We start from the raw sequence: 18,153 nt of genomic DNA on the forward strand, positions 1-18,153 counted from the left end.
ATTCGGACCTATACACATTTTCTACACCGCTGTTTACCTGGTTATTTTTCCTATGCATTCATCGATGTCTTTTTGATTTATATTATTATGTATTTGTAGAAACAGAAAGCAAGATAGAAAAACTATAAACTAGAAAATAGAATTATAGAAAATAAAAAGGTTTTCTTTTTTGGTCACAAAGACAATTTATAAGTGCTAGTATTTGCACTGATCTTTATGACATCTGAGTAGCCCCACCTTTTAGTTGAGAAGTACATAAGTCTTTCTCCCTGTGTTTTCTCCCGAGTTCCTAACCCTGGAAAGCAGTTTACTTTTAATAACATTTTTTTTTGTAATCATCAAAGAATAGATATATTTTTCAGAGACACAGTTTTTAACTTAAGAAATTCTTCTTTTGTCTGCTGGTTTAACTAATTTACCTAAAGCTGGCCTTAAGTGTTTGTAATTCTTAGGGTTTCTCACATCTTCTCCAATCTCAAGCCAACTATGCCATTACCTATCCTCTTCACTCTACCTGATTTTGGTAAGAGGTAGGAAATGTGCATTTTGCAGCACCTCACATACTTGGTTTTTACATTCAATTTAACTTTCATGTTTCTGATTTATCAATTCATTGCCTAAAAGCTCCAAAATTCTAATGTAACATTTTAAGATCCTTGTTACAATGAGGATTATTTAATTCTGTGCTTTTGATGGGAAGCTATTAAGTTATTGACATGAACTATTCGAAGGAACTGAACAAAAGTTTCCTGTGGTAACTTGAATTCTATGTTTCATTCAAATTACCTTGATAATGGAGGGATTCAGAACCTCTTGTTGATCATGTTTATCAATTTGTTATACATCACCTCAGCTTAACACTTCATTTTTGTTACATGTGAAGGATTGTTTTAGGATAGGACTTTCCCATTGCTGAAGATTGAAGACTAATGCCAAGGGTTCTCTGGACTATTCTCATCCTCTGATCTTTTAATGTTTTAACCTGCCCACTTCTTTTGATTTTTTTACTGCTAGCAATATCCAAGTAGTAGGTTTCTTTCTTTAGCTATATTTGAGACAAGGAAATCAGAGTCATAATTATGTTTGAAAACAACTTTGGTTATGCTATAGTTTTCTACAAAGATCAAAAGAAATCAAATCCTGCATCTTCGTGTAACATTTATTATTTAGGATAAAAGAATAATTTCATAAGCTTGCAGCAGCTTATGAATGACCACTAGCAGAAAAAGACTGGTTGTTGCATGAAGATTTTAATTTCCAGCAAGGGGCTACCACAAGGGATGATTTCGTTGTTTTACAGTGCCCCATGCATGGAAGGCTCTCTCCAAACTGATGAATCTGCCAGGGGCCATCTCTCACAGGTATTTCTTAGTAAGCAATGAATTTCTAAGATGTGACAAATCAATACCTTGATGACTTTATTTATATCTGATGCTCATAGCACACCTGTAGCATCTTGATTTTGTGTTCTAGAAAGCTCACTAGGGTTTATACCTATATTTGATGTATTTGTATGGAGCATACCATGAGGAAGTCATGAAGGAGCAACAATACTAGCATGCAAAAAATATCAGCGCATGAATAACAATATTTTGTTAACAAAGCATTACATGAACATTTGCCAATGACATGGAATTTTAAAATTGTTTACATGTGTAATGTGAAATTAGCATGAAATGGTAAATAGAGCTGCAATGCTCTTCTGTGGAAGTAACTCACTATCTTTCTCTTAAAAGCCTGCATTGGTGTGAGATTGAAAAACAACAAAACTCAAAACTTTGCCTGAATGAAAATTATCCCATGTTTCTAAAAAGTGTTACCAAAACCTGTGTTCCTTTGCCACAGTCTGTTTAATTTCAACTGTGTGCCAATTTACAAAAGTATTTTACAGTTTTCTGGTTACTTTCACCAGTAACCAAACACAGTCTTGACCCTTTTCCGTGCATGAAAACAGCCAACCGTGAGCGCAGCAATGGGAGGTCTGGCCTTTCAGGTATGTCAGCTGAAGACCACCCTACTGGAAGAGGTAACAAGAACAAAAAGCCGAGGTCAAACAAGGCAGCCCCATGTAATTAGATACTAATAGTGGATTTAGGGTGTAAAATTCACTTTAAAACCATACACCAACAGACTAAACAATCCCAGAAAGAATGGCAAGTTTTGTTCTAGAAAAATGTTTTTAATACCAGAAAGCATAAATAAAACATACGTAATAACTTTGACTGACAGACTGCACTAACCTGCAGTAACATCTGCTTCCAAATGACTTGCTATAGGTTTGGGATAGTATAATTATAAAACACTGAAACTCTACTGTAACTTATAATAGAGTGTGCATCCTGTTTCACAAATATATTATTGACTTCACTTGTCCCAATAACAATTTTTAGAATTTAAATTCTGTCAGTAAAATAAATTCCTCTCTGAAACAGTCAATAGCAAAACCAAAAATGTGAGTGTAACTGTATCTGATGCTAATGGGGAAACATCCTGATGTAGATGCTGCACAAACAGGAAATTGCTTTTTCAGGGTATGATGAGGTTAAAGTAACTAATATGACAAACTTCATTCCTGTAGGCCACTTCATTTTGTGTTAATTTCTGATGCTTTTGCAGGATGGATGTGGTACTTTTACATGCTACAGAATTGGTCTGATGGAGCTGCAAGATCCGTCATGAAGAAAATGGTATTCCTCCAGCTAAAGTGAGTATCTACTCGTCATCTGCTCTTACTGTTGCTGGGACCCCTGGGTCATGTTGGAAACTGGCTTTTTGCAGTCTTTCCAGATCCCCTAATATTTTAGTAGCTCTAGCTGCTCTGCAAAGATCATATCTCAAGAAAGTCTGGTTTGATAATTTTCTTTTATCCTCATTTTACAAGTAGTAAATTAGTCTAAATAATTAAACTAATCATATTAATTCCATGTCTCATAAGTCACTTGAATGGGATTTATAAGCCTTTTGGAAACAGTGCTTTAAGAACTGTTAAAGAATTTAATATATTTTTGGCACACAGTCCAAGAGAAGAAGGTTTCCTTCCTTGGTGCTCCAAACCTCTCCAGGGAAAGACAGGTAAATGCAGGGATATGGAAAGACGCTGAAAACTTGTAAGCAGTGACAATTCACACTCACTGAGGACTGAGTCCTCTGTATTATTCTCCATTGGTGGTATCTCCTATACAACAAAAGAGATGTTTGGAAAAGACTGAATTTGTCCCTTAGCAATGTCCCTATGGCAAAACTGAAATTGAGGAAGTGAGAGTAGCACTGGCCGGGGACGGCTTTTCTGCTGTCTAGTACCGTGAAATTATTTTCTGTAGTAGCTTTTCAGTACACAGAGTAGGTACTGTTGGCCAATACTAACCTTTTGAGCCAGCTCCCGTTGTGCACCGTCCTACCACAGTGGCAGGTAAGGAAGCAGTAGCGCTGGGGACAATTCCAGCATCTGCCTTCCACTGATGCTGCTTAACCTCTGTGGTACCTGCTTCATCTGTTTCATCTGTACCTGAAATCATCTGCTTCAGAACTACCAGGAGCATGTTTTACCTGTAGTGGTTCCACAATAAATATGTCTACACTTCTATGAAAGCATGCAAAGAATGTGAATCTAGGTGGGAAACTGGGCAGCATTGAGCATAATGATGAAGTAAAAATTTCCAGAAGTTAGTGTTGGTTACAGCTCTGTTCTGACATTCACTTTCTATGAGACAGGGATTACTTTTATTGAATCTATTCTGCTTGCTGGTGATAGTACATTTGCTTTTAGGAAGCTCCCCGCATTGAGCATTTCCTTTCTTATTGAATGTCAGTATTGCACAGTTCAGCTACGTGAAAACGACGACATTTACCTTTTGTTTTCTAACGTGTTGAAGGAAAGGCTAATCTTAGTGATGCTCACCTTTTTGGGTCAATGATCTTGTAGAGTTTCCCGCTGTGAGGCTGCGTCATACTTTTACTGCTTGATAATATGTAAATCTCACCTGTTAAAGAAACCAATGCAACAAATTAGTTCTTTCCTAAGATGTCAAATACAAGACTTTTGTGATCTAGCTGTATTTGCAAGATGAGATTAAAAAAAACTTCAGAAGAAACAGTCATCACTGAAATATACAACAGAATCTTGCTATTTGGAAATTCAAATAAGCACTTTCCCAAATTGATGCTAAAATGTGAGAGACATTTTATCATGAATGTGTTTTGTTTCATATTTATAGAATTGGTTAAAAAAATAAAATTAGGAAGGGACAAGCGGGGGATCGGTCTGCTCATGCAGTATCTTTGCCTCTTAAATTGGTAATGTTGGGAATAAAAGCCAGTATATGACACATTGTGTCACAGTGAGGGACACAGTTCACAGAATGTGAGAGACACTAAGGACCGTTGCCCCTTCCAACAACCCATTCTCTTCTTGGTTCTTCTTACAAGGCTGCAAAGGGGTAGCCGAAAGCAGCGCAGACATCTTTGGCAAAGGAAAGACGGCCTTTAGATTTCTTCAGTTTAAACATTGACTATACTTTTGAACAGTTCAGCAGGCATTACCAATAAAGCTTATAATTTAGTAACATTTTTTTATTATTTATTTTATTTACCTGATTCATCTTCACCAAATCCCAAGACAGGGCCTGAAAAGAAACCTCTACATGAACCAGTGTTGCCAAGGCAGAGGGGTTTCTCTTGCCACTGTTTGGTTGCCGGACTCTGTTGCAGTGTTAAAAAATTTCTATATTCAAAAATACATAAAGCAAATTGTTATATTACATTTTGAATAGCACATTTTCACGGTCCAGATAAATAAGTAAACAGTTGCTGCAAGTAGCTCTATAGATACATCTGTGCAGTTCATCACCTTATGATTTCCTGCCTGTTGTTTTTCAGATGCTTAAAAAGCATAGCATTTCCCTTCCTGTCATTCAAACATTGCAAAATTGTGTTCAAGCAACACTATATAGCCATTTGTGACTACTGGGCTATTTGGCATGGGAAAACTATGCCCATTCACTTTGCTCCGTCAGTGATGTTTCCATAACACCCAAAAGTTTTCAATGTCTTAACAGTTAGACCTGTTTGGGAAACTGTTCCACAATTAACATTTATTCCCATCACAATGTAAATGATGCATCTAAGTGTTTGTAGAACTAAAATCTGAAAAGTGCTGTGATGTGTCTTTGTCTGTGCTTTTTTCCAAGGATCAGATACATTACCTGTGTCACTGTCGTGGTTTAAACGACATGGGAATACTGTGCTATTTTATTTCCAAATCTAGTCTTTAATCTGCACTGTCACAGCACTAAACTGGCAAAGTGACACAATATACAAGACTGTTGGTGTTCCTTTATACAGGAAGCTCAATGACTAAATATACCTTATGCGCATTTTTGTTGAAGACTAAGTTATAAGAAACCTACCCGTTGCGGTCTCCAAATACGTAACTTCCATAGAGTCTTTCAGACTGGCAACCCCGATAGACAAATCCACCAACCAAGGATCCACTGCTGAATGGTTTGAATTCTAAAAGCGAAGGCTCACTTTCTAAAAAGGAACTACCATAGCATTAGATCATATGCGGAATCACATTTTGATTCACATTTATTAACATGTTATTACTTCAAAAAAAGAGGTTAATTCCATTTAAACATTCCTCAAAATTCAATGTGTGTTGCTGCAAACAAAGCATGAAAAAAATCAGAAAATTACAACAAAGGCTGTTTGTGAAACAGTCAGTTAGGGATATAGATAGGAGAGGCTGTAATTGCTTTCTTCCGTGTGTACAGGCTGGGGGAATAAAACTATGTAAGGATTAGGTCGGACTTTCATTGAAGTTGATGTAATTACTGCTGTTAACCTTTATGTTACAATACAGTCAGCATAATGGATCTCCTGAACTTCAGGAATACAGTTAAACCCCCTTCACTGTAGAGTCCTTCCAGTATTCTAAGAGCAGAAGTTCCAGTGACTTTCAGCAGAATTTGTTTTCAAAGCCTTTCAGTGGTTTGAGAAACTTTTTCAAGATCAGTTTCAAATGTGGTGTGTGTGTTACATCCCCTAAAACACTAGTATTGCTGGCCATAGCTTCTCATGGTAATTTATTTTATGCTGCTCTTGTAGTTGCTAGTTCCTACACATTTTATTTTTCTTTTCTTATTCTTTTTTTTTTTTACAAAACTGCAAAGTTTAGCCATATCAAATAATGTCTCCAAGGAAGTTTCAGTGGAAATGTTCTTATTCACGCAATCAAATACCGCTTAGGGTAAAAGTAGGCTCAACTTGACATGCTAACTGCATCATTTTAAGTTAAAGCCACAGCCAATAGATCTTTTTGTTTTATAGGAACATTTTGTACTTGGAGGGCTATCTGCAAGTCTTTGATAAATGAATTTTCCTGACTACTTTGCAAGAGTAAGAGCTGAAATTTTATGTGGGAGAAAAGGATGCTGAGTTCTTTCTATTGAAGCAATTGACGCAGAGCCTAGTATTAATATTGGCAAGCTGTTCCAGATAGACAGAATATTGCTTAGTTTACTCTGCAAAAAGATGCCGTCAAAATTCCACTGGAGTAGTGGTTTACCAAATATTACTCTTTGGTTTGGCTTTTATAAAATGAATGCAGAAAATACATGCAACAACTAAAGTAGAACAATTGCATTACACTATTGTGTACTACTGTACTAGCCAGCACAGCTGCTTTGCTTTTAAGTAAAGTACAGGTGGGAGGACTAGGGATGTGAATAAACCTAGAAAATGCTACACTTCAGGAGACAGACCAGTTCTTGATGCCTTTACACACCTTTGGCACTTATCACTTTTTACCACCATGAATTTACAAGCTGCTAAACAGTCAACGAAGGTAGATGATAGCTCAGAGTAACTGTCACGTGGATTGCCTCAGCAAGCAATCTTAGTGAGTATCAGAGTTAAACATTAAACTAAAATTGCGGCTGACAATCATATTGAGTCAGAGAGAACATGAAACACTTTAAAATTTTAAGTCCCTAATTGAGTATGTTGATCTTTTTGCCATCCAGTCTAAACAAGTCATTCATTATGAAGTAGCAGCATCATGCATTTTTCTAAGGTTTTCATTTTTAAACAGAGCTCAATCATTTCCCTGTTTGGTTGTGGTCTGTTGTTGTATAGCTCACTTTTTCCATTATAGGAAATGCATTACATGAGGTTTCCATTCTGTATCTTAAAAGGTTATTTGTGAATGGCTGAGAATACATTTTCATCACTTCCTGATATTCCAAAGTCTTTATGAGCCATCATATGACAGACTAGCAACTGTCATATTTCTTAAGGCTTGTTTATGTGATATCCTACACCAACAAGGAAAATTTGAGTCATTTAAATTTTGTTTTGTCTTGCATCTTTATCTGCTTGTACCATGCTTTTCATAAGTTCTCTCTCTTTTACATTACCTATCCTGTCTATGCTGGAAGCTACCTATCCTGGATATACAGTCCTGTATCTATTTTCTTCTGCTTTTTATTTATGATTCCATGGGCATAGAAACTGTCTGTTCCCACTAGCTTTACCCTGGATGGAACTTACCATAGTCTTTACCCTTTATTATTTGTAAGATTCTTGCTGAAGATCTGTTCTTTCCATTTGAATCTGAGCAAAGTATAGTTAAATTGATGTTTACATCTGTTGGGTGGCGGTCCACAGCACATCTGTAAAACAAAAAATATAACAAAATCCATGAGATAGGTGAGTTTATAATGTATAATTATCAATATGATCACATCATATTTTGAAGGATTATTGTTTCTTTGTGGTGCTTTCTCATTTGAGGGACCTAATTCATACTGAGCCAAAGTATCTCAGAACTGCATCAGATTTGTATACAAGAGAGAACATACCTTTCTCATCCCTGCACCATTTTTTATGTAATGTGAAGTAAAACTGTTTTTTCCTAGTGATAAAATGTACTCTGCTAAGTAGCACCTGAAATGAATAGAGCTGTAACCAAGCTAAATGAGTTGACTTACATGGTGTAGGAATTTTGGACTGTTAAAAAGTCCGAGAATCAAACTCCTTATCTGAACAACTTGATGTTCTGAATTTTTTCAAACCATGACTTTAAAAGTCACTTTAGTATTACCACCCACCTAATTTGCTGAATTATGTGTTGTTTAGTTAAAGCATTGTTCTCCTCCTTGTTATTGTTTAGATATCACCAGATGTTCTCATTTGTTTTCCGCGTGCTTTGTTTTCTCAATCAGGATTCCCATCTCAGCTGTACTTTACCAATTCTCTGCTTTAAGTTCTCTTCTTTCATAAAAGTAATAATTGTATTATATGTTTAAAACAAAAATCCTGTACTTTGTTTCTGTCACTTCAGTCTTGACTTGTAACAGCTGTGCACACTCTTCTCCTTCTCCTTTCCCAATGTACATTTGTTTCTAACTGTGATGTATGCATGGAGGTGAAGGAGTGGAAGTTTTAAAAAGTTCATGAGTGCCTTTAGCATTAAAATTTTGTTACCCGACTGTATAAAAGATTCCTGGTTGAAAACAGTATCTGCTCCAGAGTAATTCAGTTTAATTGAGACTTACTTACCGGCCTGGATTGTGGAGTCCATGTGCAAAAATCTCAGGAGGTTGGTTTGTGCTATTAAAATGTGGGTTGCTCCGTGGTATGGAGTAAGGGACATTGCACAGGTCAGTATTTACATCAAGGCGCAATACAGAACCTGTAAAATCACTGAGAAAGTTGGAGGATAAAACAATTGGTTTTTTAAAAGTATTTTACTAATAGATTTAATCCGTATAATGCTACAGTAAACCAGCAAAATAAACCACTCACTTTACTGAATAATCACATATAGCTTGGTTTTATGGTACATGCAAGTCCAAAGAGTAGTAGCAGAGCCTGTCAAAGATTCAGTGTGGCCAATATCTTGCACTGTTAAGTGCATACTAGAATGCCTCTGACCATGCTGTTGGGAAGCGATGTTGATAATAAGAGCAAATTTCCATACATTATTGTTATTTTATGGCTTCAAATATAAGGCTGTTAACTCCTCTACATTGTTTATCCTCTGGAGTGATTATGGGCATAATGACTATAAAGTTACATAATGCTTTTTGCTAACACTTTGAATCCTACTCTTGAATTCAACGATTTGTAGTCACAGTACAATCCAAAGATTAATTATACATGAATTAAAAAAACCAACCAAACAGAAAAAACACAAACAAAAAACACCCAACAAACAACAAGAAAGTAATTGTACTGCTTAAATGGAGATGTTGGTATTTGTTGTTACGCGAAACAGGACAGAGTTAAAATGTTTTGCCTTACAGTCATGATTGTAATGGAGGAAGGGAGAAGGACAAAAACGTAGAAGAGTGTCAAAACTCTGTTTACAAGCATGAAAAGATGTTGTATTTAAATCGATTTTGTTCTGTCTTTCTTCATCATGAGTATGTTTCAGTCTCCCCTTGCTTTACATTAATTAAAAGTCAAGTATTAGAACTGCTCTCTGGTCTTGGTTTTAAGTACATTCTCTCCGCAAAGGGCAGGAGCACCTGCTATTCTGCTGAGCCAAAGAGGCCTTTGAGCATCGCAACTCCTTTTAAGTCTGTAAAGGCCCAGTACTGCACTTTCTCTCAATTAAGGCAAACATTGCAACTCTAACAGAGCACAATGAAAAAGAGGGAGAAAGCAAGTTGAGCAAATTGTATAGGTAGAACCAAAGCAGGATTGCTTCATATGTTTTCTAGCCATTTTCCTGAGTGATATGTTGTTATTGACTCTGGTATGTCTGTAGGCACGTTTTTAGAATGTTTTCTCAATAAAGGTGTCTTGTTCATAGAATAGTAATTTGGAAAAAGGAAGTCTAATCTGTGCTTAAATACAATTGCATCTAAATACTCTAGATGCAATTAGATGGGTTGGTAGCACACAACTACAAGGAAACACATTTAAGCAGTAAGAATGTTCTGAAAATCAGCAGTTTACTAAACTCAGGCACTGAAAATAGTAGGATTATGTAGTAAAGGAAGAGGGAGTAGGATTTGCCCTGACAACTGCTGATCACTTTTGATTCTGACCCCAAATACTGTGCAAAACCTGAAGACAATAATAGAAGTCTGTCCATTGGTAGTTTTTGTACCTTAAACCATCCATCTCTTCCATATCATCTAGAGTGATCATGCCATCTCCAAGAAAAATGTATAGGAAACCATCTGGGCCAAACAGAAGCTGTCCTCCTAGGTGTTTTCGATGTAGTTCTGCTACTTCTAAAAACACTCTTGCTGTTCTCATATCAACTTGGTGTGGATTTTTCCTGCAACAGAAAGATTAACACAGTTACCATAGTTTACTATCACTGTTCTTCCTAAAAATTAGCTCAAGTCATTCGAATTATACTTTCAGATGTGGATGTTGTAACTTGGTGGAGAAATGTCAAACAGTTATTTCTGAGCATTTTAATTTTTCCAGCATTCACAGAAAAATATTTTGCTGCCTATACACAATAAGTAGGAATAAATATAATTTAAAAATGACAGAACAACAACAACGACAAGACCTTAAATAGAATAAACTAGTGTACATACTGGCATTCCAAACCTACTGTTTGAAATAAAATCAGCAATAATTTTTCTGCAAGTGCGCAAGTATACACATTGTAAATCTGATAGTTTGTTTTAGCAATGGGAAATACTAAAATGAAAAGGTTGCTGAGAAATACAGAATTAGTGAATTTTAGACTTCTAGTGATACCTGGATACTGTGTATTCTACGACCCTAAGGATGTGGTCATGAGGTCCAATAGCCCACCGTTCTTGGTTGGTGGTATAAGACACATAGAGCTTTCCATTTTTCTTGTAATTGGGATGGAATGCAAGGCTTAACAGTCCTCTTTCATCTCCTCCCTGCAGTCAAATGAAAAACACAAAGAATTGTGAAGTTAATTATGTTCTTTATTGTGTTTCAGCTGGAACCCAAAAAAAAAGTTTCTTTCTTGTGGATAATCTTTGCCCAAACTCTTTCATTTCTTTCCTGACTACTGCACAAAAACGATTATAAAACATTTCACTTTGGGGAAGTCTTTAAGAGTTAGAACAAGACAATTGTCTTACGTAGTTATCTATGCACAAGCCTCTTACGCCACTTTTGTGGAGTGATTTGTGTATGTAATCTTTGGGAAGCCATGAACACAAGTTTAAGTGCTGCAAAAGATTCTTTGCTGGGTTACTAGGTTGCTTGTAATTCGTAGAAGACAAATAAAAAGGTCTATAATCAGCAGTCACTTCTAATCCAAGTATCCAAAACCTAAAACACAGTGCTGGCTGCCAACTCCCACTGTCTTGGCAATATGTTTAGAAAACAGTTAAATTGCTTGTGTAATATGTAAACCTTTGTTTTACCCTGGAGGCAGCAACATCAGTTGTCACAACTATGGTGGTCTGTTCATCATAGCTAGTATACTGTAGGTAATAAGCAGTCTTGGTCTCTGTGCAGGGAAACCAAAGTTTTACATGTGGTCCTTCAATGGAAAGGTTTTTGTTATTTTTTAAAACAAAAATAGAAAAATCTCTAAACAACTTTATTTTGTTATTATGTTTGCCACAAAGATTAGTACAGTTATATGTTAAGCATCAAATCCATGTAATGTACTGTGACAATACAAATACCCCATGTACTGAAATAGAAGGCAATTTTCTCTTTGGCAACTAAAAATATATGTAATATTACTATGCCTAAAATTGTATAAATGAAGAATAAAACTTTGATTCATTTGATGCTCTTGAGGTAATACAGGGGAGAGAAGCTAAGGCATAGAAATAAAGAGAGTACATAGTTAGCAATTCAAATTAAATTCATATATGTGATTATTCACAAGCTGATAGTTGGAGTTTAACTCAGGGTTTGCCAGCCTTTCAAAACTAGCGACTCTGTTGTAGATTCAAGTACTCCAGCTCTGCACACATAAGGAGACAGCGTTTTGCAACTCTAACCACACCCATGATAACCAATTATGAAATTTTAAATTATAAGAGAGAATGAAGCTTTTAAAATGTATTTGCAATTCCAAGTGATGGATGGGCCCGTCCTCCTGTTGAAAGACATCCCACAAAAGGCCTACTTGGGAAAGTGCACAGTTTAATTTATCTTAATACAACATGATTGCCATACTTCCTTTTTAATCACAACCACCAAACAGAAACCTGAGTCAGAAATGGAGATGTAAATAGGTCAAGAGCTTTCCATACAAAGATATTTGTACAATGAAATCTGGATCCTGCTCATTTAGAGGCAGCCAAAATTTGCTAGTTTGTTTGCTAGAAAAGTTTAGTTTCAGGAGGTTATCAGAGAGGTTAGTTTTGAAAGTCTAGTTAGAGCTGCCAAATCAGTTGCAGTCATCATGGATGAAGGGACTGGTAATCTGGCTCTTTCTCCTTTATGAGCCAAAAATAATTCTGCAGCTGAGTCTGAACTGATTGTAGATATTATTGTGTGAGTTTCTAAGAGTTTTGACCAAGTTGCTCTGATAAAGTCTGAAGCAAAGGGGAGCAGATTAGTTGCTTTGGGAACAGTAAGGCATATTTCAAAGATTCCTGATGAATGATTCTATCTGTTGTGCCCAAAGACAGTCCTATTGCTTCTCCTGAGAGATGAGTTCAACTCATTTAAGGTCCCAGGAATGTCTATGAGTCACACTAGGCCTGCCATTCAAGGTGAGTTATTGGAAGTATTAGTGAGAAAAGATCTTTCTGTTACTGAAGATTTTATTTAGCACTTGATGTCATGGGAGCAGTCTCAGTGTGAAAGTGAAGTTGTTGAAAGAGTAAGCAGGTGAAAATTAAATTAAGAGCTTTTAATGAAGTACACATGAAGCAAGAATTTGACAAATGAATGAAACATGGGACCTGCAAGGTAGTAAGTATGGCAAGTTGTATTCATAGGATCAGGTCAGTATTTCTACTAATTGCTGTGTTGCATGATTCCATTAGACTGCAATATATTACTTTCTTTGTTTGTGGAATGTATCTATTGCTTCCTGAAAAGTCAGGCTTTCTGTTTTTCAAAGCGAGCCAGACACACTGTGTTCTAAAATGTCTATTTACTCACGCATTTAACAAAAACTTTGGAAATATCCCTCTAACATATTGAAATCAGTGCAGCATCGAGCCATTAGCTGGCTTACAGTCAACTGGAAATCCAGCTGAATTTTTCTGTAGTTATTTTTTCTTGTTTTGGAAAATTACTGTTCATGTGTACTTTCAGCTTTATCACTAACTGGCAAACCTGTTGTTTCCAACTAAATCACTGCCATAACTTCCATAGCTTTTGAAATTATCTCTATGGTGCCAGAAAGTATATAGTTTTCTGTACTGTTCTGTCTCATATGTTGTGGGGTAAATTGAGAGCTATCCAACAAAATCCCTTACAAACAGTCAATTTGGTACTGTCAAACTGAATAATTATGTGCCTAATTTCAAAATTTCCCATTTTCCGCATAGAATGACCCTCACTTTCTTTGTTGTTAATCAACAAACTTTTGATGTCTACTGTGAAACCAGCATCCCACGCTTTATAGTATTGTCTTGTAGATACTATGTGTCAAATATCTGTGTCTTTCTCTTGGCAGCTTAATAATTTATTGATGTCCTTTATGTCCTTTTCTTATTAAGTTTCCCTTGAAGATTAGACCAGCACCAACAGCCTATAGATGACAGTATCTTGTATGAGATTCTGCACTATTTAATGGAATAGCCATTAGCGCTTGCCAGTTGTATAAGGATGGGCAAGAAGAATGAGGCAAATCTGTGCACTCCATTGGGATGGTTGGCGGAAGCTATGATTAATTATCTAAACATACTCTGGTCTGGGGCCAATATGAAGTCTCTGTCGTAACTAAACCTGGAAGCTCACACTTCCTATGTCTGCCTATGCGGCTCCTTAGGTGAACGCTCCTATTGTCTACTCATAGTAATTGCATGTTTTACACTTTTTTCAAAACTGGTTTTCCTTGGGCCAGATTATAAGCTTCAACTATGGAGTTCTGTGAAAAGAAAAACATTCCTTTAAAAAACAGTTTGGTCTAGTTTAGGGCCATAATAATCAAATTATTATGAAAATAATTTGATCAGAATTATATTAAGTATAAAGCCAGGTAAAGATTAATTGTATGCATTAAACAAAGTGTTACTTTACCTTTCATTTTTAAATGGTTGGTTAGGTACATTATGTCAGTTCTGAAAGTATATTACACCAGTAAGTGTTTTCAACTGAAGTATATTTTTAACATTTCTTTTTGTATTATAATTTCTGTCATAATATATTTACACCTGTGAAAATGTGAAATAACAACATGATCCCCTTTGTATTTTGACTAACATTAAGAAGAATAATTGTTGCAAGTGAATACTGGATTTTTATAGAAAGGTGCTATTTTCACATAAGCACTCCTTAGAAGTGGGCTTACTTTCTAGCTATATGTTTCCAAACGCACTCTGGTATATCTCTTATATATACACAAGTATTATATTATCAAGGTATGATACTTCTTCTATAATACAGAAACATATGCTGCAGTTATTTTTAAGACATGCTGCCATTTCATTAGTCAGTATTTGTATTACTTCCTATAGTAAATATAGAGAAATACATGGCAATGTGTTAACTGGTATTGTTAACTATTTGATTTAAAATAGATTATATTGTAAGCATGACCCTTAATTATGTAACCTTAATTGCAATTAAATTTAGTTAGCAAAACCAGACATGACCATTTATTTCCATTACTGTGTGGCTTAATAGTAAACCATACAGGTAGCAGATTCTGAGTTTTCCTTTAAAATTGATTCCACAATTCACTCTCTTATATAATATTTATGTTAAGTATAAATGTTAAGTATTTATACTTAACAGCTTTTTCATCTGGACAATCCCACTCTCATGTTGGAAATTAGTAGCAACATTTATTAAAAGAGGTTGTGCTTAAAATATTTATATTCAATGGTAATTTGTGACTTCAAATATTAACTCTATTGTAATGTCTTTGTATAATTTGCTTTCATCTATTATTATAGAGCAAATGCTGGGTAACTTGTTGAGGTAGTTATGATCCCCCTTAATTTAGTTTATTTCCTATGTAATAAATACCATAACTAATAAGCATTACCATGTATTTGATCTTAAGGAGTTTTATTGGTAAAAAGCATGAGGGAAGAGGTCATGGAACATCTAAAGTCTCTTATCAGGCAGTACCATATGAACTCGTCAGAAAGGGATTTCTAATTAGGACATCCCAAAAGAATCTGTGCTTATTTGAACCCTCCTTTATCGGCTCTTACTGTCAGGCTGAAGATCAATGTCAGGTATTTTTCTCAGCAGGAACTGATTGCTTAATGGAAATGTTTTGGAATTTTGGCCCCAGCACAGGATAGAAACTTGACTACAGCAGAAGTAGAAGTGAGCAAAAGGTCTGCTGCAAGGGCACACCTCACCTTTCAAAGCTGCATCAACTGTTTTGAGAAACACAAGAGGGAGGTGCCTCTGACAGGTAAAAGAGGATAACAAATACAGAATGCGAAAACCAGAAATTGATTGGGCTGTAGGCATAGTATAGAAATAGAGCTCCTAGAGACCTCTTGGGTATTGAGAACTCAAGTGCTTTGTTATCTGAACATCTGTGGGGCCTGAGGCCTCTGGAAAGGGAAGAATTTGTAACATAAGACATTTACCTTAGGGAAAAATAATTGCCCTGATGTCATGGCTCAGTATAGTATATATACGAGACCCTATCTCCAAAGCATTTCCTTTTTCCTGTGTGCTGCAAAACTTCATTTTTTTTCTTCATTTATAAAGGGCTTTGCAGTTATCGAAAGTTGTTTTTTTTTTTTTTACATTTTCAATATTTTTTACTGATTTTAACAAATGCACCGTTTTAATACTTGATTTTAAAATAAGTTTAGATGCAGGAATGCTTTACAGTTAAATTTATACAGGAAAAATATTTGAGGGCCATTCTCTTACTTGGAATTTAAGCACAAATCCTACAAAGTTAGAGGTGGGTTTTGTTCAGTTAGGTGCAGGGCAGGGTTTGGTTGAAAACCATTGATGGACAAAGAGCACCCATCACCAGTTGTCTGTTCTGATAATTGCAGTGATATTTAAATGCTCTTTTATTTTTTTTAACAGAACTGAACTCACAATAAGGTAATAACATCCCACTCCTTTAGTGCTCAATGGGTCCAAAAGTCAGACCTATCAAAAGGTAGTAAGACGGTGGTAAAAAAAAAGATAGTAAGAAGTTGTAAGACCAGTTCTGCATGGATTTTGAATGGGGCTTCTCTGCACTTGGGAAAAAGTCAGAGTACCTATTCACAGGAATCATATACACGTATTTCTTATGCAGCATAGTTTTCTAGCAAAAGAACTCTGAAGTGGTCGTAATTTGAATAGAAACAAATAAAAATGCTTTGAGATCTAAGGACAGCACTGGAACTTAAAGCCTAATTCTTTCTTTCTTCTTACTTCTGTTGCAGCAAAGACAAATTTTGACATGGTGTTGATAAGTTTTTTCTTTTCCTTACCTTCATAGTCCTTTGAAGATACCAGTCACTAAATGCAGGACCTTTCACTTCTAGTCCTAGTCCTCTGTACTTATTTTTTTAATTCCTCAACTCCAGATTTTGCTGTTCTGCTGGGCAAGTCTTTAGTTTAATCCAAATGACAATCCTCGTCCCCTGATAATACAATTCTTTCTTCCCGTCCTCCTAAAGAAAGTATATGAAACTTATAAATGCAGATACCAACCCAACATAAACCCACAGCTTGCCTCCATCACACTCTTCTACTAAGACATGAATCCTGCTTTCACAACTCTCCCAATTATTGGCTAAAAGCAGCTAAAAGCCCTGAGTCTGCCAAGAGCCAGCCAATAATTGAGAGGTTTTGGGCAGAGTGACATACGACTGCGAGTGTGCTTGCAAGGAGGTGGCCATGAGCCCATGTGAGGTCTGCATCTGGACCAAGAAACTTTATGTACTGCACTACTTTAGGAGAATTGGAATAACAGAAGACAGTGGAAATCAGTCCCGGAAGAGGGAGATTCAAATAAAGACCAGATGATTATAGCATTCAGTAAAGCTGGCTCAAGAAGGTGTGAATTACACACTTTCCTGCACCACATAGGCCTCTTGAGCTCTAAGCAGCATTTATCCTCTGGGAACACAGGTGGTGATTCCACCTCTGTCCCCAGCTGGATTTATTTTCAAGGAAGCTTTACATTCCACCAGCAATTCAGTGAGTGGTTCGCCAGCGGAGGCCACTAAGGGAAGGTAAAAAATAAGCATGCTCCTTCTTATTTCCCTGGCATGCCTCCACTTTCTGGTATTTATTTATTTATTTATTTATTTAATTTATTTATTTATTTGGCCTGTCTGCTCTCCTATACTTTTCCTCTTCAGCATTCTTCCACTATAGGCTGCCTTCTCCTAACAGGTTTTCAGCTGCTTTGCTTTGAGGTCTATTGTGTTGTAGAATTTCGCCTTCTAGGAAAGCACGAAAGCTTCCTTCAAGTGAACGAGAATGCAGTAAGTGTTAAGAAATTTACTGACCATGAAAATCTTTCATTAATAGGGAGAACAGACCTGATGACCCCTGTATTTTTTCTCCTCCTTTCTGTTGCTTTTAAGCTTTACTCACCTTTCCATGCCACTTCTGTGATAAAGGCAAATTTTACAACTCTCTTTCAGTGGGCAGCCCAATAAAATTGGCTCAGATGATACCCCAAAGAGAACAGACTACACTACATTAACATTCAGAAATACATGACATGATGACAAGAGACTAAAAATACCTTTTTCATACACCAAAACCATGACTTCACCTCTTCCAATAAAGAACGATTTTTTTTTTTTAACTTGGACTCTATTTTAATGCTATCTAGCATTATTTTTCCATAAGAACACAAAACCCACAAATGAATCTTCTTAGTGATTTACTGTTCTACCAATGTTCTAACTTGACCATGGTCCTCTCAGACATCTACTCTGTTTTTCTCATGCTCTCGTTCCTTAACTATGTATATAAAACTTATCTTGATTTCTCAGTAGCAAGTTTCATGATTTTTTTCTTTTTTGGTTAAAACACAGACCTAATGGCAAAGAGCTGTGGAAACAGTTTAAGAATTAT

General features: G+C 36.1%; 1 protein-coding gene across 1 annotated transcript in view; it reads right to left on the reverse strand.

Moving 5' to 3' along the window:
- The window catches only part of HHIP (hedgehog interacting protein), a 73,853-nt gene that overhangs the window by 12,013 nt on the left and 43,687 nt on the right, over nt 1-18,153 (reverse strand). Inside the window, exons 5-11 of the mRNA XM_030493095.1 lie at nt 10,729-10,880; nt 10,118-10,291; nt 8,560-8,703; nt 7,549-7,670; nt 5,406-5,529; nt 4,590-4,720; nt 3,899-3,980 (exon numbers count right to left, since the gene is read on the reverse strand). Coding sequence (XP_030348955.1) covers nt 3,899-3,980; nt 4,590-4,720; nt 5,406-5,529; nt 7,549-7,670; nt 8,560-8,703; nt 10,118-10,291; nt 10,729-10,880 — 929 coding nt within the window. The remainder of the gene's footprint in view (nt 1-3,898; nt 3,981-4,589; nt 4,721-5,405; nt 5,530-7,548; nt 7,671-8,559; nt 8,704-10,117; nt 10,292-10,728; nt 10,881-18,153) is intronic.

The sequence above is a fragment of the Strigops habroptila genome, chromosome 7, assembly GCF_004027225.2.
Source record: "Strigops habroptila isolate Jane chromosome 7, bStrHab1.2.pri, whole genome shotgun sequence".
Taxonomy (NCBI): Eukaryota; Metazoa; Chordata; class Aves; order Psittaciformes; family Psittacidae; genus Strigops; species Strigops habroptila.